The 24902-nt window shown below is 50.0% G+C and overlaps 1 protein-coding gene across 1 annotated transcript in view; it reads left to right on the plus strand.

Annotated features, from left to right (window-relative positions):
* The window catches only part of IGF1R (insulin like growth factor 1 receptor), a 258712-nt gene that overhangs the window by 208580 nt on the left and 25230 nt on the right, over positions 1–24902 (plus strand). Inside the window, exons 6-15 of the mRNA XM_019726667.2 lie at positions 7690–7904; positions 9801–9927; positions 11427–11665; positions 12220–12387; positions 12598–12802; positions 15868–16151; positions 16762–16898; positions 17399–17558; positions 21117–21219; positions 21805–21875. Of these exons, the coding sequence (XP_019582226.1) occupies positions 7690–7904; positions 9801–9927; positions 11427–11665; positions 12220–12387; positions 12598–12802; positions 15868–16151; positions 16762–16898; positions 17399–17558; positions 21117–21219; positions 21805–21875 (1709 nt within the window). The remainder of the gene's footprint in view (positions 1–7689; positions 7905–9800; positions 9928–11426; positions 11666–12219; positions 12388–12597; positions 12803–15867; positions 16152–16761; positions 16899–17398; positions 17559–21116; positions 21220–21804; positions 21876–24902) is intronic.

Genomic DNA, 24902 nt, shown 5'->3' on the forward strand with positions numbered 1-24902 from the left:
CTAGTACAAGGTCAGGAGCCTGCTTTTAAAAGTCTGTGTCGCGCAGGTAAGAGCCCTTTCTTGTTCAAAAGGAGAAAGGAAGAAGCAACGGGGAATGCCCCTGCTCCCTGAGAGACCCCCCTGCTGGCGTGACCTCTCGTGCGTGGAGCCATTAGCCTCCATCCTTGGGACCTTGCCGTTTTGGAAAACCGTTGTGTCCCATCGGTCCAGGGTCATGTGTCCGACTGTGGCTGGAGGAACGTCCCAGGGATGCAGTTGCTCTTTCTGCCAAGAGCGACGGGAATGGGTCTGAAGGGTTCGATGCCGTGAAATAGTCACTTACACCACCCTCAGTCTGTCTCACAGGGCTATACTCTGCTCCCTAAAAACACATGCCATCTTTGCACATCTATTGGAGCAAAGGACATTTGGAGAGTATGGGCAGTTCATTTGTTTTAATGAAATCTTGATTCACAAAATTGCTTTTAGGGATTAACTTACAGGATTTACGCTGTTGATGGGAGTTTTGCCTCCCGCAAACATGTGCTTTGGGAGAGGGGTTTTAAAATAGCCAGAGGCTTTTCATTGGAGGATAAAGAAAAGCTGATGGCTTACTGCGTCCACACTTGCTTTCTAGCATTTCGTTGGTGTATACCTTTGCATATAGACTTTCCTCTTCACCGGCTCCCTTTTAAACACAGCTCCTGCCAGGCTTAAGCTAAGGCTTTAAAATTAAAGGAGACATCCATTAATGAGTGAATTCCTTCTAAAGAGAGTTTGGGGAAATAATTTAGGAAAGAAAGGGTGGGAAGGTCGTGGGAAAGGCTGTCCTTGCGGACGGATCTGCCCTAACGATACAGTTACCGCAGAAGGGTTTCTTTACAGCAACCCTGCTTTTCTCAGACTAACTCTTGGTCAGTCTGACATTCTTAGAATTCCATCATCTGATACAGCTACAGAGAGAGGGCAGCTCTTCATTCCATCCTTGAAAAGAAGCTCATGGTCCTCCCCACTGGGAACACGGATCCTTTAGAAAAACGTCTTTCTCCTTTGCAAACCCAAGGAGGCTGCCACTATGTCCAGCCCTAGAGTGGCCCAGGTCCCTTAGGTGGCAAGCTGGGACTCTGCCATTTGGTGCTTTTCATTTGTTGTATTTAATTTTAAAGTGAATATTAGCACAGTTTTTTTTTTGTTTGTTTGTTTTTTCTGGAATTCCTGGTGTCGGGGAGCATTTTTTCTTCGGCAGATTGGTATCTGCAAGTTGTCCTGCTGCTTAAGGGCACACAGTTTCCCCTCAGGCTGAGCACATGGTAGACATAGATGGGAAAGCCGAGCGGAGAGTTGCATTAATTTTTTATTACGGATTATTACATGATGCGATTACCCTTTAGTTGTGTGTTAACTGAAGGAAGTATGCACTTCCGTATAGCCAAAAACCAAAGCCTGGTTTTCATTTGCAAGAATATTTCTGTATGTCTCATTATCTGAAAACTGTATAAAACCTGAAGTCCCAGTGGGACTTTTAAAGGCTGCGTGCCATTGCTCAGGTGTGTGGGCACTTCCGGGCTCTGGTACGCTTCGGGTCCCTGCCCTGCCATTAGCGTTTTAGATGACAAGGCAAGGCGGATGGGCTTCAGGTTCTCCCCCCCTGCCTCATAGCCTGAGGATGCTGGGCTTCCAGCCTGTTGTCTCTGTGTGCTGTTTGTTGGAGGGTGTCTCTTTAGTGAGGGCATTTGAGAATCATGGCTCTTCCGGTGGGAGCTGGGTTGTCCCACCTGCCTTCCACATCCATGACCAAACTTAGGGGTCCTGCTTAGGTCTGATGAGCTCCCCCACAGCTGTATTTGTATGAAGCCCAAGCAGTAGCAACAATTCAGTTCTTTATGTGCCCTTTTCAGACTTAGGGACAGAGTTAGGTCCAACCTCTTCACCTGCTCCCCTCATCCCTCCCGCAAGAAGGAAAGAGTCAGCGAGGGGAGAGAAGAAAGGAACATGATAACTAGATAAGTACAAAGCAGAACTTGCCAGATGCTACGAGGGTAAGAAAAGGAACGTGCCAAGGGCATGAAAAAGAGTCCGCTATCTGATTGAACAGATCAGACAGGCTTCCTAGAGGATGTGGCGCTTGAGACGGGCCTCGAAGGGTTTCCGGAAGCTCTCAGAAAACAGAAAGTGAAGAAAGGCAGTTCAGGATAGGTCGGCAGGAGCAAGGGCAGCAACAAGCTGAGGCATCCGGGGACCTGTTTGCCAGAATGCTGGGGAGGCAGCTGGTGTCAGAATTACATAACGTGTTATGCGCCCAGGTGTGGCGATTATACTTCAGGAAGGGCAGTGGGACATAGTCAAGGCTTTGGAGTTAGAGGAGTGTTAGCAGAGCTGTCTGGAAATGTCAGTTCTGTGTGCTTTGCTTTAAGCCAAGGTAACTTTATCCCAGTGGCTCCCACATTCTGCTATGCATTAGACTCATCTATTGATGGTGTCAGGCTTTGTAAAAACCCTGCTACTCAAGTTGCACTCTATCCCAATTCAATCAAAATGTTTAGGGGTGGGACCCAGGCATCAGTATTTTTCAGAAGATTCCAGGGTGATTTCAATGTGCAGCAAATATTGGAAACCACTGCTATATCCTGTTACTTCTGGTTCTCATATGCATATCTGCAAAGCACTTAGATTTATTATTATTTTTTGTAATGCACATGTACAAGAGTTCTATAAAATGGCTAACTTTTAAGCCCTTGAAAAGAAAGAGAATGTTACCGTTATCTGGACAATTCCTTTATCTGGACAACCCTACTTTCTGATGACATCAGATAAATAAGGAGTTAAAATGTCAGCTTTTTTTGTTGTTGTTTTCACCAAGGATTGTTGACCTGGAAAGAATAGAAGTAGATAGAGGTCCTGGGTAATAAGAATTGAAATTCTTGGATGCATTTAGGCATCTCTCCCCTCGAGGTCCCCACCCACCACTTGACTTTGCAACACTTGGTGCTCCATTTTACCTTTTTGCAACTTTAAGATTAGGTTACAATAGGGCTGCACTTCTCTGGGACTTTTACAAAATACACAGTCAACCATGTAACTCAGCAGTTCCAGGCTCTACCTTGCAGCTACCCACAAAAAATGAAAAACGTGCCCACACAAGACTTGTGTATGAATGTTCACAGCAGTATTATTCATTTTACTCACCCCACCCCAGAAAGAAACCCCACTGGAAATAATCCAAATGCCCATCAACCGATGAATGGATAAACAGAATGTGGTACAATGTAATACTACTCAATTATAATGTAACAACACGCAGGAACCTCAAAAACATTAGGCTGAGTGAAAAACAGCCAGGCACAAAAAGACTGAACATTGTATCATTCCATTCATATGGAGTTTCCAGAAGAGGAAAAACTAGAGACAGAAAGCACATCAGTGATGGCTGGGGCTAGGAGCAGAGACCCACCGGCATGGGCAATGTGGACTCTTTGGCGTCATGGAAAGGTTCTAGAACTATACACAGCGGTGATGGATGGACAGGTGTGCAGATTTGCTGAAGTTCCTGAAACTTGCAAAGGGTAATTCGGGGGTAGGTAAATTATACCTCAGTAAAGCTGTTTTAAAAAACACTTAAAGAGGAAACATTTTCTGAGTATGTTTGGTGCCGAGTGCCAGGCGAATGTAAATCCTTGCCCTTGCTGAGCCCCCAAGGTTGGTGCGAATGTTGGATTTGGGGGCCACTTGGACGTGGTGTAAAGCAGCGTGTTGCAGATGGGTGGGAGGCAGCGTCTGTGAAAAGGCCAAGTGCTGTATGTATCCTTTGCAGATGGCTCAGGTCTGCTGATCGCCCCCATGTGCTGGGCTCTGATGCCCCCTAGAGACAGCCGGAAAGAGGCCGAGGTTTCTCCGAGAAACGAAAGAGAATGATCAGTTGTTTTACTGCAGACTTTTTTTTCCATTTGTCAGCAAGGGCTGAAAAGCGGGGGAAGGTCTGTCGTCCCTCTGTAGGGGAGACCCGCCTTCTGTCCCACCCTGGGAGAAGCCGGATGGATACGTTGCCGGACGTTGTTATTGCTTAGTAAATGATGGGGGTGTTGCTCAGCCCCTCATCTTTTTATTTTTTTAAGGGCGCAGCTCACAGTGGCCCATGTGGGGATCAAACCAGCAACCTTGGTTTTAATAGCACCACGCTCTAACCACCTGAGCTAACCGGCCACCCCCACAGCCCCTCATGTTTGGATCCACAAATGCAGTTCTCTGGCCCCTGGGCTGTCTTCTAAGTACCATGCACATGCCTTTGCCTTCCTGCCCTTTATGGGAGCAGGCCAGGAGGTGCGGTGTGCTCATTACTCAGAGGTCAGATGGCCCCGAGACGGGAGCCACAGATAAAACAGCTGAGTGCCTAATAGGTACGAGGCATTTAGAATATCGAGAGAGGTGATACACAGCTGTCCTCGAGGAGATAACCAACCCCTCCCACCCTGCCTCGCTCGGTCTACCTTTGGCCGGCAGGGTCGACCCAAGTTCAGGAACTTATTCTGTAAGATTGAGAAGGCCCGGAGCCAAGATACAATACAGCTCGTTGTTGGGTCAACAGGTCGTTTCATTCAACGTCATTTCATCATAAAGGTGATGAGGTGGGGCGGGAATTTAACTCTTGTTTATATAATTTGGCCTGCGGGAAAATTGGTTTTTTAAATGTCCTTTTACTTAAAGGCACAGAACCTATGTACAACATTACATGAAGACCTTCCGTGTCTATAAAACCCAGGCCTCGTGGAGCCTGTGTAAGTTCCATAAGCAAACAAATAAGTTTTTAAAAATAGTCTTTGCATGTAAAGGCAGTAAGCTTAGGAACAATTAGGAAATCACATTTACTGAGTAATTGACTTAATAGCCATTTCCTCGAGGAAACAATTAAAATCTAAGTGTGTGTGTGTGTCTTCAAGATGTTCAGACCAGTGTCAGCCTTTTACCATCTCTTAATTCTCCTCTAATCATGGGAGGAATTGGGGGGAGCCAGGCCTCAAGCTGGAGTTCGAAAATGAGCGGTATTGACAGGCAGCTCCAGAAAGGTTTGCTGTTTATTTTGACAAGGGTTTTATTTTTATTTTTCTGTTGCTTACACAGACTCCGTAATGCCAGGGTTTTATTGGTACTGGTGTCCTGGCTCCCGGCCTTCTCAATGTTGTAAAAAAATGTATTTACTGTAAAAAGATAATCTTGCTTTTCAAAGTGATTAATCACATACACAGAATTTTTGTGTGTCTGCCACTCATTTGTCAGATTCCTGATTTATGAGTCATGCTTCCTCCCATGGGGAGAAGCATGTTTTGTTCAGAAGGCGTTTTCGGTGTAGTTCTGTTCCCTGCCAGTGAAGTTGGTTTACTGAAAAGAAGCCTCATCCTGGGTTGAGACAGCAGTTTGACCTGGTTAATTGGCTCTCATTCTCAGCCTGGGGTTTCTGTGCCAACAAGGAAGTTTTGTCCCGTGTGGCCAACTCAGGAACCCGGGAGCAGCCAGACCCATTGGGGTTGGCACTCAGAGCGTCCCTTCAGAACTGCAAATACCACATGGGCAAGAAAGGGCTTCAACTAGGAGGCGTCTGTGTTCACCTGTGAACCCCTCCTTCAGTTGTGTGACTGTACGAGTCCCCTGCCCTTCAGCCTCATTACCTGCAGCCCGGCAGGGAAAGAGAGGGCCTGTCCGGAGGGACGGCAGCTGTCACCTTGCCATATCGCAGTGCGTCCCACCTGTGCACAGGGCGTATCTTGCATCTAGATTCATGAAGACGCTATCTTCCATTGGTTTTCCAGCAAATAATAATATATATGTGTTAGGGAGTGGGCTCTGATGGAAAGGAAAGGATTGTTGACTTGCAAGTTTTTGCCACCTGGTTGGTGGCCATGAATGTGCCAGGCAGGTGGCCTCCAGGTGGGTTTATGAGGAGCCTGCTATGGTTTGAGGGGTGCCGCCTCTGGGCTCACTTGGCCCAAGGACCCCCTGTGTGGGCAGGGTTCCCACCCGCATCCCCCAGCATGTGTGTGGATGGGGCCCAGTGCTCACGGCTCCAGGCTGGTGGGGCAGACTCCATCTTAGCTCTGGGACTTCTCCTGGGTGTTAGGGTCTTGGGCTTTTCAAACCAACAGGGAGCTCAGATGACACCTGTTCATACGCCTTGTCCGCCTTGCCCGAGTGAGTAAACGGGACTACAGAAAGCGCTAAGTGCCCTGCTGTGGCTGTGAGCACGTTGATGACTTTCTGGTTCTGGGTCCCCGTCTCTGAACTCCCAGGGAAAGGTCACACCTCTGCTTGGCAGCGCTGTAATCCTAACCTGGGCTTTGCTCTCAATGCACGAGACGCAGGCTGAGCTCTGACCAGGTGGCAGAGGTCCTGGTATAGGTGTGAGTGAGAAGCGCACCTGGTACAGAGAGGAGCCCCAGGGCAGGGCAGGGCTGGGGGCTCCTGGCCTGGCTTTGCAAAGAGGGCTGGATCCTTTCCTCTCTGCGGTTTGTGTGTTGGATCTGGGAGTGGATGTTAGAAATATGCGTAGCTCACTGATTCCTACACTCGGTTTTGTATAGAGTGCATGACTGAGCCCAGAAAGAAACTGAGGCTGGGCAGGAACAGGAGGAGAGGGAAGGAGTCGGGGTCCCTGGGGGCGCACAGGCGGCTCTGATGGGCAGCTGTGGCCCTGCCAGCCTGGCTTTCTGAGGGACCCCGAGAGAGAGGCATACCACAGAGATCTTTCTCCAGGTCCCCAAGCTGTAGCATCTGCTCTCTCCCCTTCCCGGGTATGGCTTTCTTCTGAGGCAGCTGTAGCCAGTGCTGGCTGTCCAGGCATCTTGCCTTCCGTGGACAGCTGGTCTGCTGCCACCCGCTGGGGACAGGACCCACGTCTGACCTGGTCGGCTGCCGACCTCCAGGCCCTTGCTGGTGCCCAGCATCCGTTAGGCCAGCACTTCCCCAGATGTGGTCCTAGGACCAAAGCATCCTCACCCTGGGTGCTGGTGAGATGCGCAGATTCTCAGGCCACCCCACCTGCTGGTCAGAACCTCAGGTGGGCCTCAGCGCTCTGAAAACAGGCTTTGTGCTCCCTGAACTGTTGGACGCTGAGTCGCAGTTGCCTAGACGGGTGGGCTGTTTCTCCTTCCCCATCTTCTCCGGGGACTGAAGCTGAGGCTTTGGAAGGTGGGGGAATGTGCACGAGGGAGCAGGCCCAGGGCTGGCCCACCGCCGCGTGTGTCTCCCTGCCCCGTTCTCTCTCCGACCCCATCGGTACTCTGCCGTGGGCGGGGATGGCATCGACCTCACGGTAATGGCAGACTTTCTAGAGCAGATGTGTAAGCCGTTCCGGTTGAGTAGCCGAGCATATCTGTTCTCCCGTGGACTGGTTTCCAGCACAGGACACATATTCTTTGCTGAGAGAAATAACCAAAGGCGTTTCTGGGGATGATTGGAGTGACATCCTCCCAGGTGAGAAGCATTCTTTGTTGGTAATAGCGGTTATAAAATTAGTGTCTGGTCGATTTCCTTACGCTGTCCTTGGAGCCTGCGATGGCCATTGTTCATGGGGACACCGATGGTACCTAAGTTCCGTATCGGCAGAGGCAGTGGATTCTGGAGCCAGGTGGCAAAGAGGACCTGTGTGGGGGCTGGCAGGCTGGACAGGGCCGTGGGTGGCAATGGGCAGGGATGCTAAAACATGGGTGTTTGTGCTTCTAGGAATTACTCCTTCTACGTCCTCGACAACCAGAACTTGCAGCAGCTGTGGGATTGGGACCACCGCAACCTCACCATCAAAGCCGGGAAAATGTACTTTGCTTTCAACCCCAAGTTGTGTGTCTCCGAAATTTACCGCATGGAGGAAGTCACGGGGACTAAAGGCCGCCAGAGCAAAGGGGACATCAACACCAGGAACAACGGAGAGAGAGCCTCCTGTGAGTGACTGTGGACCCCACTGGTGGCCCGGTCCTCGCTTCCCTTGGGGGTGGGGGGATGGCACGCGGCCTCCTGCACTGGCACTTCGACTGTACATGTTTACTTCAAAGTCAATAGTAGGGCAGACTCATGACTGCTTTATGTTCGTAAATGTCCCTTAGCGTCTATCGGTATAGGTGCGCTGAGCTTTTATAAATAGGCTCACTCGGATTTTAAAGACATGCTTACAGAATACAGACGTCAGTGTCTTTCCACGCCCAGGCACACGGTTAGATTATTTTTCCAGCTAGAGCTGGTCCTCTCCAGCCCTGGCAGGCAGGCAGTCACCCACAGAGTGTCGGGGTGGCCTGAGGGGAGTGGTGGGGCTCAGCTACGAGGTCCTGTGTCCCTGACTCGGCCTTCTCCGTTGGCTGCCACACCAACGTGAAAACGACGGCGAGACCTGCCTCCCTGAGCTGATGCTGCTTTTTAAGTTTAGGACACTAGGATTCTAACCTTGCCCTGTGTATGCCATTTTTACTTTCAGGGCTCGTGTCTGAGACATACAATGGCAGTGTATTTCTTGTCTGACCCTGTATATTACTCTGCTTTTACCCACGTTGTGCTTTGTTTGGCTGGATGGCATTATAAAAGTAAATTGTCTCTCCACCATCAGCCTTCAATAAGGGAAGAGTGTTAGGGGGCAAAAAGGGAATTTACGTGCCTGAGGGTGATTTCCACACCCACTTGTGCACACACAGCCAGGACGCTGGGTGACAGGGTCAGCATTTGACTTGGACTTGTTTCGCTGGTGTCTGGACTTACCTGGTAGATACTCAGCTTCCTGCGGAAGAGTTTTTAGAGCAGAGACACCCGACGCAGAGCTGGGAGCACATCTGCAGTGAGCCCCTTCTCCCTCGTCCTCCCCGCCACCGCCCCTGCCTGGCTCACGCACGGTGTCAGAGTATTTTCCGTGCTTTTCTCCTTGCACGCACGCGGCCAGTCTGATCTGTCGGATCACGAATACAGTCGCCATTTATTTCCCTTGAAAAACATCATGTGTTCTCTCTACATAACACTTGAGCAGGAACTGCCGCATTTTGTCGACTTCACTCCCGCTGGCTTTGTCGCGCATTCTTGTGAGCTTGTAGCTGCCCGTAGCGTCTCTGCTTCCCTTGCTGAGTGAGCCGTGGGATGCAGGCAGAAGCGGGAGAAGCACAGTGTGTAGGGGAGTGTGGGCTCCGTGAGGGGGGCAGTCGTCCGTCCATCCCGGGTTCTCATCGCATTTGAATCTGGTCAGAGGAACAAGACAGAGGAAGGGCTTACTTCTCACAGAGCCCAGAAGGTTCTGCCACGTGACATTGCTCTTGTCCATGCTTCCTCTAGTCCCTGTTGTGTGTCAATGGCAGCTGGAGGCCTCCGCGCCCTTCCTGTGCCCTCTCCTGGTGACACCAAGTACACTCTCAGAGAAGGTGCCCTTGGTGGCACACGTGGCCTGTTGCCTGTCTTGGGTGGCCGCACACGAGCAGGCAGCTATCCACGCATCATCTCTCAGAGAGTCATGGCAGTTAAAGGTGTACCCTCCCCTTCCCTGGCCCCTCGGGAGCCCATGGCTTAGGGACCAGCAGAAAGATCAGGCCACCATATCTTTCAGGTGAGGACTCACTCCCAGGCCCACCTCCCTGGCACCACATGTGCTAAGGCAGAGGAGCGAGCCCCTGGCAGCTCCCTCCACGGACTGACGTGTTGGGTCCTCAGGAGAAGTCAGAGAGCCACCGCGACGTCCCAGAAGGGACTCAGTTAGCACGGGCAGCCCGCTCTGGAGAAGAGGGAATAGTGCAGGACAGGTGACGTGTCAGGCCCAGGGCAGAGACGGGCGCTGAGGGGTGTCACTGACGCACGTGCCTCTGCCCCAGGTGAAAGCGACGTCCTGCACTTCACGTCCACCAGCACGTGGAAGAACCGCATTATCATCACGTGGCACCGGTACCGGCCCCCGGACTACCGGGACCTCATCAGCTTCACCGTCTACTACAAGGAAGCGTGAGTGGGCGTGGCGATGGCGCTGTGTTGGCCGGGCTGGCAGCGGGCATGCCGCGCTCCATCTGTGCTCCCCTGCCCCCCGCCCACTGTCACATGGCAGCCATCATTGCAGGAGGGGGGGGGAAGCGTTAGCTTCAGTGGGTACAGGCATTTGCAGAACATAAATCCAAAAGGCAAAGCTTGTTTGTTTAGAGAATTAGAACAGTCTCCATATTCATGAGCTGGGATGGAGGACATGATTGAAATAAACCTGCCAGGCTAACCTGACTCCAGGAACATGCCATGGGATGCTTAGATCCCCTCAAGGTGACCCCCAGGGCAGGTCCGTCATCTCATTCCTGCCCTCCCATTCATGTGCCCCTCCCAAGGTCATGAGTCCTCTGAACAGGGGACAATGGGAAGAAAGGTCTTGGCCCTTTCATGGCTCTAACCTTTCATGATTTCTCCCCAGATCTGCTGGGGTCTTCTTGTGCCTTCCGGTGACACGTGCCAGCCATGACTTACACCTCCAGAAGGCAGCTCTTGGTCCCCTCTTCCTTCCTTTACCTCCTCTAGTCAGGGGGCATCCCAGCCTGCTTAGTCCCCCTTCCCCAGACCCCATCTTGATGCCTCAGGTCTCCTTCCCGGGGCTGGGCTTCCCCACACAGCTGGGACCAGAGCCACCCATGGCAGTCTCTGGTACCCTTCCCCTTGCTGGAGCCCGGGCCCTGGGAAGGGTCCTCGCAATGAAATAGGCAGGAAGGACCCAGGATGATGAGGTCTTGCTGTAGGTCGGGGTCCCTCACGGTCTTCCATTGCGATGACGGGGAGGGGGACGTTAGTGTGTTTCAGAAGCCAGTGGCCAGCTGCCGTCCAGTCCTTTGACCTGGTAGATGTCAGATTTCTACCCAGCATCTGTGGAAATGCTCTCGTCCCTTCGAGAGTCCTTCCGGTGCTGTGGCAAAGCCAGCTGGTCATCTCATCCATGAGTGGATGCGAGTTTCTGAGACAACCTGGAAGCCCAATATTTGAATATCATAAGACATCAGCAGTCAGAATTGCTTGTGAGCAAATGAGATGTCGGAAGCTGTATTTTAGAAGCTGTTTTTCTGTAGCAACGTCATTTTTCTCCAAAAGTCATTCTTCATCGTAGCTGTTGTCGGCGTGAAATGACGATGCTTATTTTTTTTCTTACTGGTGAAAAAAGTGCCCCATTCAGAAAGAGAAAACTAGCATTTGCACATATTCTTCAGGAGCAGTATTTTCAGTCCCAGGGACTCTAGAACTTACTCTTCCTGAGGCAGACTATTCCGTTCTATCATGCAAATGCCACCGTGGTGACAGCCGGAGTCCAGTACTTTGATTTTATTCTTCCATAAAAATCTAATTGATGATCTGTTTTATTTAGAATCCCCATTACAGAACGTGCAATGCACTAGGCCCCCGGGGAAGAGTTCCTGAGAGCATGGATGGCAGAGCCCTCACCCCCCCTTCTCTGAGCGTTACCGATTGTCTTTCAGCCCCTTTAAAAACGTGACGGAGTACGACGGGCAGGATGCCTGTGGCTCCAACAGCTGGAACATGGTGGACGTGGACCTTCCTTCCAACAAGGACATGGAGCCTGGCATCTTACTGCACGGCCTGAAGCCCTGGACGCAGTACGCCGTGTACGTCAAGGCCGTGACCCTCACCATGGTGGAGAACGACCACATCCGGGGGGCCAAGAGTGAAATCTTGTACATTCGCACCAATGCTTCAGGTATCTGTGCGCTGCTTTCCAGATTCAGTCTCGGTCGTCCCGCTGAAGCATAGTCATGGGATGGTAGACTTCTGGGCTGTTTACCCCGCCTTTTCCTTTCCTCCACGTATTCTCTCTCTCTCTCTGTCTCTCTCTCTCCTTTTTCACTTCCCCCTTTCATTTTGGCTTCTTGCCATTTGTATAAGATTCAAAATCCCAGGTGGGAGCCCGGCAGTTGTCACACACGAGAACATTCCGGTGTTTGAATTAGCGATAGGTTTTGTCAGCCATTCTCACCCTGGTGCGCCTCTATAACCTTTTTCCATTTGCAGCGCAGCAATGGTTGTGTTTGAAAGAGATTACCTGAGAATAGATATTATGAAGGGAAATGATGGCATTGAAATGAAGACTATTTCAAAACAGGGCCCGGTTTTTCATTTGGCATTTCTGTGGTCACTGCTGTCTGCTCATCCAGGCCAAACGTGCTGCTTCTGGTTGGTTTGCACTGAGTGTCTGACCGCCTGGATCTCGGGGTTCACGCCATTCTCTGAAATGTCCTTTGTTCCCCTCTCCAGTTCCTTCCATTCCCCTGGATGTCCTTTCAGCCTCCAACTCATCGTCTCAGCTCATCGTGAAGTGGAACCCACCTTCTCTGCCCAACGGCAACCTGAGTTACTACATTGTGAGGTGGCAGCGACAGCCCCAGGACAGCTACCTCTACCGGCACAATTACTGCTCCAAGGGTAAGGCTGCAGGGTGGGGAGACCTGTAAGTCTGAGCTCCCGTCATCGGCTGAGCTGATGGAGCCCCCATGTTACCTGTATCAGGTTACCAGCTCACGCCCTTTGCTGGAAACCAGCCGCGGTCTTGCGATGCTGTCAGCTCTCTGTCCTCGCAGCGTGTAGCACTTGGCTTTCATTTCTGCTCTCATTGGGCCTCTCTTTTCCGAGCAGACAAAATCCCCATCAGGAAGTATGCCGATGGCACCATTGACATTGAAGAGGTGACGGAGAACCCCAAGACCGAAGTGTGTGGGGGAGAGAAGGGGCCTTGCTGTGCTTGCCCCAAAACCGAAGCCGAGAAGCAGGCCGAGAAGGAGGAGGCTGAGTATCGCAAAGTCTTCGAGAATTTCCTGCACAACTCCATCTTTGTGCCCAGGTACCCGTATCATTTGAAAATGTCTCCGGCTCATGCCCCTCAGCCAGGGTCTGCTGCTTTCTCTCCACTCTGGTAGTTCGCAGGTCAGCAGCCTTGGGGCAGAGCCCATGGGGAGAAGTAATGCCATGGAGGGAAAGAACCCAAGTGTGCATCAGTAGATGAATGGATACACAAAGGTGGCAGGTCTAGCCAATGGAATACCATAAAAAGGAATGAGATCCTGAAATACAGGCTGCAACGTGGGTGAACCTTGAACACATTATGCTAAGTAAAAGGCACGCAACGCAAAAGGTGACATCCTGTCGCCATCAAGGAGAGAGTGGCAACATAGGATAGTACTTTGGGGTTCCTGGGGAAGCCGGTTAGCTCTGAAGGAAAGGGGCTCAGGGCTTGTGGAGATGGGGGCCACCGGCATGACAGGACAGCTGCCTCTCGGGCACACGACCTCCTGCAGAGGGCAGGCGGACTGTGTTGTGAGAATGGGACTGGAGCTCAGAGAGCTGAAACCACCTGCCCCTGCTCATGGAAACCAGTGAGTGGAAACTGAGACTGGGCCCTTTTCTGACCCCCACTCTGCTCAGCTGAGAAGGAGAAGCCGCAGGGAGAGAATCAGTCAGTTTTCAAAGGGGCCCAACTTCCAAACACAACCAATTGCCACAGGCCTCCCTGACAGGCAGGTTTGGGAAGCAGCTTCCACCCTGAGGGACCTGTCTGCTCTCTGGCTCCAGTCTCTGTTTCTGCCAAGTGGGGACAAACGTGGGGGAATGTAAAGGTTCAAAGCGGCACGGTTTACAGTAGCCATAAGCTGGGAACAACCCAAGTGTCCGTCAGTGGATGAGTCGATACACAGATGTGGCCTGTCCATGCAATGGAATATCATTCAACCATAGGAAAGAATGAGGTTCTGAGGTATGGCCTCCAACATGGATAAGCCTTGAAAACATGCTAAGTGAAAGGTGACGTTTCCTGTTTGCTGGTAATTACAGGGTTTCGGTTCACGTGTTAGTCCAGATATTCTGTAGATCGTGAGTGGTGCCGAGAGTCAGAAAGTCTTAGGGCTGGAAAAGAGCTCACAGATGTTTACAAAGCACAGCTCTGGGTTCGCGACTTCCCCAGCATCCTAAGGAATTCACGATGGATCTGGGATGTGTCCCTCCCTTCCCGCACACCAAGGCTCTGTCCCTGTGTGGCACTGCTTCTCCAAATGGGCCATTCCCCCAAGCCAGCAGAGGCTTAGCTGCTGTTACGTCCTGGGGCCCCAGAAGAGGATGAATGTAGAGGGTCCCACGCAGGCTGGGCAGGAGTTGTCTGTTTAGTCTCCATCCCAAGCTGTCGGCTACGTTCCTGCCGTATCCCACGATCTGCCAGAGGTTCGGTTGTGATCAAGGCTTTGGGAAAGTTTTGCTGAAACGCCCCTAGTTTTCCATTCGTAGTCACGAGGCAGTACTGTTTTTTCTCAGCAGATGTGGAAGACAAGGGCAAGTATGTGAAGGCAGAGCTGTGGCTGACACAGATATTTATTAACGCGTCATGCTCGTGGTGTCAAGTTCAAAAGCCCTTTCCCCTAGGCCAGTTCCCCGTGGTGAAGGCGTCCCTGTGGCCCTGACATTCTGTCTTCCAGGATGGGCCCAACTTCCTGTTGCTTTTTTATTTTTTTCATAAGACAAACATAAATACTATGTTTTGTCCATAGCGAGGGACCACAATGTGTAAGGACTTCCTGTTTGTTTTTTCGTGCCTCCTACTGAGACATAAATCTGATGGCCACACAATTTCTGACAGAATTCGGGTCAAAGGAATGTCCAGGTGACAGAATGACTGAATCAGAAAGGAAGGTTTTCTGTTTTACAATCATATTGTCCAGAGACACTTTTTATTGCTTTCAATGTGTTCTAAGAGCAATTTATTTGGGGGCTAAAACCAGTCAAGTCCGATTTAGTACATTATCCATCATCCAACGCGTCCCACGGAAGTCAGAGTTCGTACGTTGCTTCTGGAGTCAGTATGTGATGATAAATGGCTTCCTTTGACCGTTGCCTTTATTTTTAAAATCCTATAGTTTGATTTTAAGTAACTGAAATGTCAACAGATATTGAAGGGCAAAAGGTTTTCCAGAAGGAGCAGGTCGTATCATGGGTGGGAGTGGGGAAAGCTGTTAATTCTAGTTGTGTTGGTCGTGCCGTTTGGAAAGGTGGCCGTTTGCAGAGAATCATGAATGACCGTTCTGCTTGCCCCGTGCCCTGTCTTCCTGATAATGTCCCGCGTGGCCTCTCTTCCCCGTCCCGACGTGGTGTCAATAGCATCAGCTTCGCAGTCTTCCGAAGTGTGGTGTTTATACATAAATAAACCACCGAGTGAACTATAATCCCAGGTACAGGAGTGGGTGGGCTGCCTGTGGGAGGGGTTTTGACGCAGTGTTATTTTGCAGTGGCTGAATCCCAAGCGACCTGTTACTCAGAGATGCAAACAGGTGTTATGTTGGTTTCGTGAAAAATACAGACTCGGGGGCCTCAGAGGAGAGGGGGTCAGTGGGAGCTTCAGAGGGAAGGGTCGGGGGTCCCCACAAATGCTCGCTGCCGGTATCTTTACTTTTCCACAGTCAAAGACGGTCAAAGAAGCCACCACCACGGGCCTTAGAAGCCCCTCTACCCCATCACTCTGGGGCCCACACTGCACATCTCTCCTGCCCCTCACCCCTAATAAGTCTTAGCGTGGCCAGTAGGTTGGTCACCTTTGGTGCTCGACCATGAGGTCTGTGGACTGGGTGCCATCACATTCTGATGAAGCAGCAGGATGATGCCTGTAGGTGTAATCGAGTAACCAGTCTGGGAGCCAGGGGCCAGTCTGTGCCGACTCTGAGGTTTGCAGAGAAGAGAAAGCAAAATAAATAATGGAGAAGGAAATCCCCGTAGTATGCGCTGGTTCTGATCTATCCAAGGGGGCTGAAGAGCTCTATTTATTCCAAGGTGGAGATTTTCCTATTCTTGCTGTTACTCTAACCCGCGTTGGGGCCGAGACAAAAGCCATGGCAGCCCCTGCAAGCCCAGTTCCTCTCTTTCTTGCAGACCTGAAAGGAAGCGGAGAGATGTCATGCAAGTTGCCAACACCACCATGTCCAGCCGAAGCAGGAACAGCACCGTGGCAGATACCTACAACATGACAGACCCAGAAGAGCTGGAGACGGAATACCCTTTCTTTGAGAGCAGAGTGGACAACAAGGAGAGGACGGTCATTTCCAACCTCCGGCCCTTCACTTTGTACCGCATTGATATCCACAGCTGTAACCACGAGGCCGAGAAGCTGGGCTGCAGCGCCTCCAACTTTGTCTTTGCAAGAACCATGCCTGCAGGTACGGTGTGATCCAGCTCGCTCCACTCCCAGCCCAGGGGAGAAGGTCGTGTGCTACAGAGAGGGCATCTCCTTGGTCTCAGCTCTGCTTAGGAAAGGGTGGGGGCTCATCTTGGGAGCCCAGCAGCCCAGGGAGTGAGTCCATTCACAGTGATATCACACCCCCTCCCCCCAGTCTCTCCAGAGTAGTCAAGGGCGGGGTGCTTGCTTCAAGGTCAACTCTGGTCCCCCTCGTTGGTTCACGGTGTGTATTTCCCAATTTGTGCACAGGGAAACTTGCCCAGTCCCTCCTGAGTTCTCACAGATGCCATGAAACTCCCCGTTAGCTGCCTTGGTTCAGAGGGACCATTGCGCCTCAAGGAGTAGCCTTTGGTCCTGCTCATTTGGTCTTCCCCTCCCCCTTGTAACTTAGAAGCTGCCTGTTGCTCAGACAGCCGTTCACCCATGTCTAAGGGTGGCTGACCCGCCCAGTTCTCTTTTCTGCCAGAGGCAGCGGGTGGTAGCACGAGCATGGAGGTGACCAGAGTCTGGGAGTGGGGCCTCCTGGGCGCGGTGCTGGCGCTCCTGGGGACCCCAGTCTGACTTTATTGCCCCTTTATGTCATTGCACAGAAGGAGCAGATGACATTCCTGGGCCGGTTACCTGGGAGTCGAGGCCTGAAAACTCCATCTTTTTAAAGTGGCCAGAACCTGAGAATCCCAACGGATTAATTCTGATGTATGAAATAAAATACGGATCCCAAGTGGAGGTAAGAGCGGGCGGTGTCTGGGTGTGTCGCCATTACAGCTGGTAGCGTAGGTGACAGTACAGCACAGGTGACATCCTGCTTTGCTTCAGACCTAAAACAATACAGGGAGTGTAAGTCTGTGAGTGTTCAGGGCTGTGTGTCAGCTCTGAGTCTTTGAGAGGTACACGGAGTGTGCAAGGAGCGGGGCGCGTTGTCTCCCTCGAGAAACTGTTTTGTTGCACAAAATGACCTTTCGGCGTAGACTAGATGGGTCTTAATAACTTCCTCTTTCTAAAGCTCTTTTGGGTTACAAAAAAAAAAGTTGTGTGTGTGTGTGTGTGTGAGATGTGTTTGGTTAAAACGTCGGTGTTCCTGGACGACTGTGTTTGAAGACATGGCTTCTTCCCTTTTACTGCAAACGGGGATCCCTGTTACAAGGGAGGGGAGAGGTGGGGCAGCAGGAGGCACCTGTTTCTCCCGTGTTGGTGGGAAACTGAGCCGCATGCTTTCTTCGCCCGCAGGACCAGCGGGAATGTGTGTCCAGGCAGGAGTACAGGAAGTACGGAGGGGCCAGGCTGAACCGGCTCAACCCGGGCAACTATACGGCCCGGATCCAGGCCACCTCTCTGTCTGGGAATGGGTCCTGGACGGAGCCTGTGTTCTTCTACGTCCAGGCCAAAAGTAAGGCTGGTGGGGGGCGTGGCTGGGAACACAGAGCAGCTCGGGCCAGGCTTGGGGAAGCCGGGTTGTCCTGGCTTCTGATTTCCCTCGGGAGCCCAGTTGACCAGCTTTGGGAAGGGTTACCCTGCTGCCAGCACCTCGTGTGGGAGCTTGGGCTGTGGGGCTGCTGCACTCAGAGTCCCTACTTGTCTGATGGGGGGGTGCCTGAGCCCTTCTTTGGAGAGGGTCAGCAAGAGGCCTTGGCTCTCAGCTTGGTTTATGTCCAAGCATTTTGCAAAGCACTGAATTGTCAGAGACCCTGGGTAGGGCTTAGAATCCTAACGGGTGACAGAACCTGGGGGCCATTGGTCCAGCCAGAGCCAGGGCCAAGTTCTCTGTGACAGCACCCCAGGCTGAGACAGTGACCCCTGCGCTGTCTGTTGGTGAAGCACAGATGCATTTTGAAAGCACCAGCGGGCATTGAGTACACTGTCTGGCCCAGAGACTGGGCCACGTCGTGAATTTATGCTCAAACCGTCGACAAGACAGAATTTTTAGAAGGCCATCCTGTGCGAGGACTTCAGATTTTAAAACTGAATTTTGTAAAATAAATAAGCCCAGCAAGGGCCCTAGGTTTGCTTGGCCAAGAAAAGTCAGTGTATTTTTTTTTTAATGACATAACTATTCCTCCTTAGTTCCATAATGAGTTTCTATTGTTTCTTAGTCGAAACACAGTTTTTTAGATTATTTCGTGTTCAGACAAGGGGACCAGATTTGGCGTTAACACTGTTTCTTGTTGCCTCTCCCACACGGAAGAGCAGCCCCTCCTTGCTTACTGGTGTGACCTGTGAGTCTGGGGGCAGTGCCCACTGGCTGCTCCCTCCTGGTGCCCACCCCTGTGCTGGCCTGACCTGGAGTCTGAGTTTTTAAATTCAGGGTTCCGCCGGTCCAGCAGTCTACCTGGTTGGCACCTGCGTGATATTTGACAACCCTAATAGTGACAGATATCAAAAGGATAGGGTGACTAGAATTGCAGACCTTGAGGAAGCGTTTCATGAGCCTGGGTTCTGGTTTTAGGGCTCAGCACATAGTTCTGAAAGCTTACAGCACTTACATAGTCTGAAAGCTCCCTGCTGTCCACTTACCCTGCTCTCCCCTGTTAGCGAGTGCTGTCATTCCAGTGCTAGAACCTTCACGATCCTCCTAGGACGCTCTCCAGAGTATTGTCTTGCTGTTTCCTCTCGCCTCTTCTGTCTGCATCCACCCCACTGAGTTCCAACCCCATTTCCACATAGACGTCTCGACTCGGGTGTCCCATGGGCACCTCACACTCCTCGTGTGCAAAACCCAAATCACAGCTGCTACCCTCAGAATAGTTCTCCGTTCTCTGTCCTTGAGCTCAGCCAGTGGCCTCATACCCTACGCACCCCTCAAGCCAGGGACAGAGCCTAGCTTTGGGGTCTGGCGTTGGGCTGTGGTCTGAGAAACAGCAGGCATGGCTTCCGGGGCTCAGTGATCGTGGTTCATCTGCAGAGATAACATATTCCTCTGCCAGGGCTACCCTGTTTTTAACCCCGTGCGTGCTAGGATGCCAGTGGGAAACCCAAGACCCCTCTGGTGCGATCTTTCCAGCAGAAGGGGGCATGAGCCACAGGAAAATTAAGTCTGCGTGCCTGCTTGGCCATCAGGAAGGTTTTCCTCCTGTCAGACGAGACTTGTTCCCACTTTAGTCTCATTTCCTCTCGTTTAATCCTCCGACGAGATGGAAGCTTTGGAAGCTTTCTGGCAACTGCTCTCCTTCCGGGAACCCTTTGCGTGCGTGAATACTATGAAATTACTCTTCAGACTTTTCCTCTCCAGACGAAACAGTCTCAGGTCTTTGGGCCTTTTCTTGTAGCCCAGGCTCAGAGAGCAATTTTCTCGCCATTTAGTCATTTTGTTCTTTTCTGGATGTGTTCCAGTTTCTCCATGTCCCTGTGGAAATATGAAACTTGAAAAGAACACAGTGCAACCTGACCAGTAGTATAAGAGATACAAAAATAAGAAATAGTCCTCAGGGGGAAAAAAAAACCGACTCTCTCAGCTTCCCAAAGGCAGTGATAGCTTGCTAGTATTCTCGAGAATTAGAAAATGCCAGGGCCTGTATCCATCCATTTTGAGAGTCATTTGATAAAAATATCCTTAATTTACAAAATTAAAATAGCCTTAATAGTCCTTAAAGCATCATAACAGTAATAGTGATGAGTGGCAAAATAATCATTAGTGAGTGACTCATAACCGATGTAACTTGGTCCCCACTGAGTTCCAACCCCATTTCCACATAGATGTCTCGACTTGGATGTCCCATGGGCACCTACACTCCTCGTACACAAAACCCAAATCACAGTTGCTTCCCTCAGAATCTCTCTCTGTTCTTTGTTCTTGAGCTCAGCCAGCAGCCACGTAACCCACGCACCCCCCAAGCCGGGACCCTCACAGGCGCCCCTCACCTCTCTGTCTCTGCAGCCCCTCATTTCTCATTCAAACCCATCTCATTGATGCTGCCCCTTAAATACCTCTGGAATCCAGCCTCTGTTGTCACCACCACGGCCTTGGCTCGGAGCCTCCAGGGTGCTTGCTTTGTGGGGGAGGTCTGTTTTGTGGGTGCAGAGATCCGGGTTCCAATCCCAGGGCCATGGCTTGCCAGCTGCCTGTGTGACCCTGGGGACGGCAGTTCATTTCTCGGAGCCTTCCTCGTGTATCGAAAGGGAGCAGGGATTTCTTCATGCGGTCTGAGCTGGGTAACAGGGACATGCCCAGGTCCCCTCCCGCCCCCACGTCATGGCAGTGCCTCCTCCCAGCCCCTCCAGGCGGTCCTGGGCACAGCCATCTCTCCATAAACGGCTCCGATCGGTTCGTCCATGTTCCTGGTGGTGACGCACTTACGGATGTATTGGTTTCCTGCATCTGGCGTAATTTTCAAGGCTGTGGATCAGTGGTGTCCCCAGTTTCCAGGCTGACATCTGTCACATAAGTGGCGGTGATGGGGACAAGCGTGCTGCCATGAGCTCAGTGGTCTCAGACTTATAACCAGACTCTAATGTTTGGGGAGTATTCAGAGCAACTTTGGCCGGGGGTGCCAGCCAGCTAATTTGTTCTTTTAAGTCGTCTGTGAAACCATCTTAAGACAGGTAGAAAGGTCAGTACAGGGGGTAAAAACTGTATACGGAGGAATCTCTATTTTATTTTAGCAAATACATGCATTTGTCATCATAGTCACCAACTGCATACAAAGATTATTTCACTTGAGCCCATCATTGGAATTATTAGTGCAGGATACACTGCACTTCCAAAATCAAAACTGGGTCTCCTCTGCAGTCGGCACCTACTTCATCTTTTTTCAGGTAACTCGGTGTTTTTGCGCTTATTTCTGATCCCGTTGCCCTTCAGAATTCCTAGTTCGTGATAGGGCAGTGCAGGAATTGTCAGGTTTTCTTCCCCCCCCCCACCCCCCATACTTCCAGCTGAATGATTAAAAAAAAAAACGCAATGAGCAGCTTGTGCACAGAGTGACGATTGACTGTCCCCCTGTGTCTGCAGCAACATATGAAAACTTCATGCATCTGATTATCGCGCTGCCCGTGGCCGTGTTGCTGATCGTGGGCGGGTTGGTTATAATGCTGTACGTCTTCCATAGAAAGAGGTGAGTGACACGGGGAGGGCTCACACCCGTTTTGTCGCTCAGTGGTTTGGTGCTGTGAGCCCGAGAGAAGGCCCACTGTCTCCGGAAGTATTTTACGGGTGGGAAAACCTGACTTGCCAAGCAAATGTTCTTTACAGGAACAGAAAACATTTTCTAATGATGCAAAGCAACAAGTCCCTTTTGGGGGGGTAGGACGGATGGTCCCCTCCTTCGGTCGCTCTGTCACATGGATACTGCTCCTTCCACAAAGCTTTTGCAAACTCGATGTTTTAGTGCTGTTGATCAAAGAACCCTTTCGATTTCCAATGAAGTAAAGAAACAGTGTTTCCTTAAAATCGCTAATCGGAGGCCACTGAAGAAGCCAAAAGATGCGTTCGCAAATGTCTGCCAGCTCCCTGGGCCTGAATGGGAGTGTAGGTGACAGCTGTCGTGGCACTAAGGTCCCCTCACTCCCTTTCCCCTGATACTGAATGAAACAGACTTAAGTAAAATGGAATGACAAAGATACAAGTATATGCAGAAATGTGTGGAGGTGGTGTTTTTATTTTTTAATTTTTTTAGCCTTAACTTTATCCTTTTTGACAGAAATAACAGCCGGCTGGGGAATGGAGTGCTGTATGCTTCTGTGAACCCAGAGTACTTCAGCGCAGCGGATGGTAAGTTTCTCTGTAGCATTCACGTCGGGAGTCCCAGATCGGGGAGGTTTTGGGGCTGTTGCTCATACAAGGGAAGAGATTTACATTATTTGGAGGGACCTTTGGCCTCGGATTCATTTTGTTACCTTTTTTTTTTTTCAAAGCTTCTAGTAGTTCACTGAATATCTCAAAAATTCTGCAAACACTTGGGATGCCCCAAGGAAAAGCAGGCTTCAGCGATGGATGTGGCCATCACAGTAAACAATTTATTTAATGGCTTGAAATTTTATGCTAGAACGAAAAAGCTATTAAATTGTTGACATCCAGAAGGTCTGACTTGAAAGTTGGATTGTACTCAGTGGCCATGATTTTTCCTTTTTTCCCTTTTTTGCTGTCTTTTCTTCTTAGTGTTCTTAAATCCAAACCTTTAAAAGTAAGTTGGGGTGGGACATCGGTCGTGGGGCCCAGTGACAGTAGTACCCTTCACTGGCACTTTTGCTTTTCCAAACACCATCCGTTTGACCCCTACGTCCCCCTGTAAGGTGGGTTTTCATGGGCCCATCTGTGCGTCGGTGAGGAAATGAGGCTCAGAGGGGAAACGTGCCCAGGTCCCATAACGAGGCAGTTGAGAAGTCCAAAGGACTCAGTCCGTGGGATCTTGTTGACAGTCACCATGGGAAAGGACCGTGAGGTCCTCGGTGTGGGCAGGGAAGCTGGCCCATAGGAGCAGCTGGAGCGGTTTTGTCCGTGTGGGAAATCAGGTGGATGTGTTTAGAAAAAGTGTTTTTGCCTCTTTTCTTGCTTCAGGGAAAGTGAAGGGAAGGTGTGCAGGAGATGTGCAATTGTCACGATTGTTCTAATTGGTTATCCTGGTCAAATCGGAAAACCTAAGAAAACACTTCAACCATTCTAAAGCTCTATGTCAGCATGTCAAGCTGTACTGTGATTTCTTTAATCATTTCAAATTTAGTTGTGTTTACGTTTAAGCCAATCAAATGCAGCCTCCTCTGAATGGAAATCAAGTGCAGAATAATAAGGACATTATTCCTGTTTACGGAAAGGTCTCACCAAGTTGTATTTTTAATAGGCATATATACAGGGGGTACCGAAAAAGATGTGTACACATTTTAAGAAAACAAAAAACTGGATTAAAATTATGCTGGTGGGAACCATTTGGAGCACCTCTTATGATTGCAGAAGTCAAACGTGACTTGATTCATCTTTTGTTATCGGTATATATTGAGTATTAGAATTTTAATACAGTTTTTTCCTTTCTTAAAATGTGTATGCACTCTTTTGCCATCCTCTGTATATGTGCGCGCAGGCACACACAGGCACCTCTCTGCCCCCATATATGTACCTATGTACGTATATATATATATATATATAAGGCATAGAGGACATTCTGGAAGGATACACACCAAACTAAAAAGAGTAGTTACTTGTGGAGAGGATCTTTTTCTTTTTTTAAAAAAAAAAGCAAATAGGTTTTTATGCATTGTTTGCATAAATAATTGCTTTAAAAAAAAAGAAATTAAGATAAGGAGTCATCACACACTTCGTAGAATTTATAGGGGAAATGCAAGGCCACTTCCCCGCTCTGTAAGGATGGAATAAGACTATCCTAGAGAATCTGCTCTGCTTTGAAATAAAGCACGGAAGGTTGGCATTTGTCGCTTTGACTATGCAGTATCTAGGAAGTTTAGAGACAGCATTAATCAGAATCTAATGGTGGTTTGAATTGAAATTTTATGTCTTTCCGGAATGGTTTCATAATATGTCTTGATTCTTCTTTTAAAATCAAAACAAACAAAAAGCAAATTTATTGTCACCCAGGCCAACAGGTAGGTAGGAGCATTGTCACCTCGTTTGAACCTAATTTATTCGGCTTTTTGACAGACACCTTCTAGTTCGTTTCCTCAAGGGGCAACAAAATGACATTTGCAGTTCAAAAATGCTTTAAAAACTTATTTCTCCGAAAAATGAATCTGCATGTCGCCATTCTCCAGAGTGCACTGAAAATCCCCTACAGGGACATGCTGATAACATTGTGTGCCTAAACCCTGCAGGAAGTCAGAGCCCTGGAGCTGAATTTAGAGAAAAGGATTGTGCTATTGACGCTAACAGACCTCCCAAGGAAGGGTGGAATGCGATGGCTTCTAACTCCATGTTTTATGACGTGCTACATGGTTAATTCTGATGAAAAGCAAGCCTGGATTTTCAGAGATAAATGGATAGAGATGGTGTCTCTTCATACTTTCTGAGGGGTACTGTGAGGAGTTTTACCTGCTGGGTGTCTTGCACACTTACTCTCCTGAGCAAGCGTCAGCCTCTTCCTCAGGGCTGTAAGCCGTCTCCTACACATGGAGAGCAGACGTCCGTTTGTGAAATTCCTAAACACATGTGGACTTACGTACACACGAAAATGTGTATGAAAGAAAATTCAAGGTTGACTAAAATAGTCCACATGGGACGCTCTTCAGAGGTGTAAATGGATGGTATCTCCTGGGCGTAATTTATGGACCTCTTTCCTTTAAGACATCACTTAAAGGAAGATACTGGGGACTTGGGATGTTGAAGTTCAGTTGTCAGCCCACTGCTTTTGGCGCATCCAGCCGCAGTACCCGAGGCTGACGCCTGACAGCACAAACGCAAACAGCTGCCATCCCAGCTTCCCAGTCCCCCTGCGTTTCTGAGCCAGGGTCCCCTCCTTTCTCCCAGTGTGCGGTGGAGCCTGTTGGGGGGCTCCCCTGTCAGACAAGGATGTAAGTAAGCACGCAGCATTAGACAAAGGTGATTATAATGGAAATTTCTTACGGAGCTTATAGAACAGGTGGATTTTATTTTAGTTTTCACCCTACCATCAGAGTTGTGGGATGGACCCTCTGTTTTGCTTTCTTTCTTACCTCCCTTCTTCCTTTCCCTCTCTCTTCTTTTCTCTATCCTTCCTGCCCAGGATTGTTTGTTTATTTTCTTAAACAGGATTGAATCGGACCAGAAGCGTAGGCTGGAGAGGAAATCATATTCAGGCTCAGTTATTACCACGCC

The sequence above is a fragment of the Rhinolophus sinicus genome, linkage group LG13 (genome assembly GCF_036562045.2).
Source record: "Rhinolophus sinicus isolate RSC01 linkage group LG13, ASM3656204v1, whole genome shotgun sequence".
Lineage (NCBI taxonomy): Eukaryota > Metazoa > Chordata > Mammalia > Chiroptera > Rhinolophidae > Rhinolophus > Rhinolophus sinicus.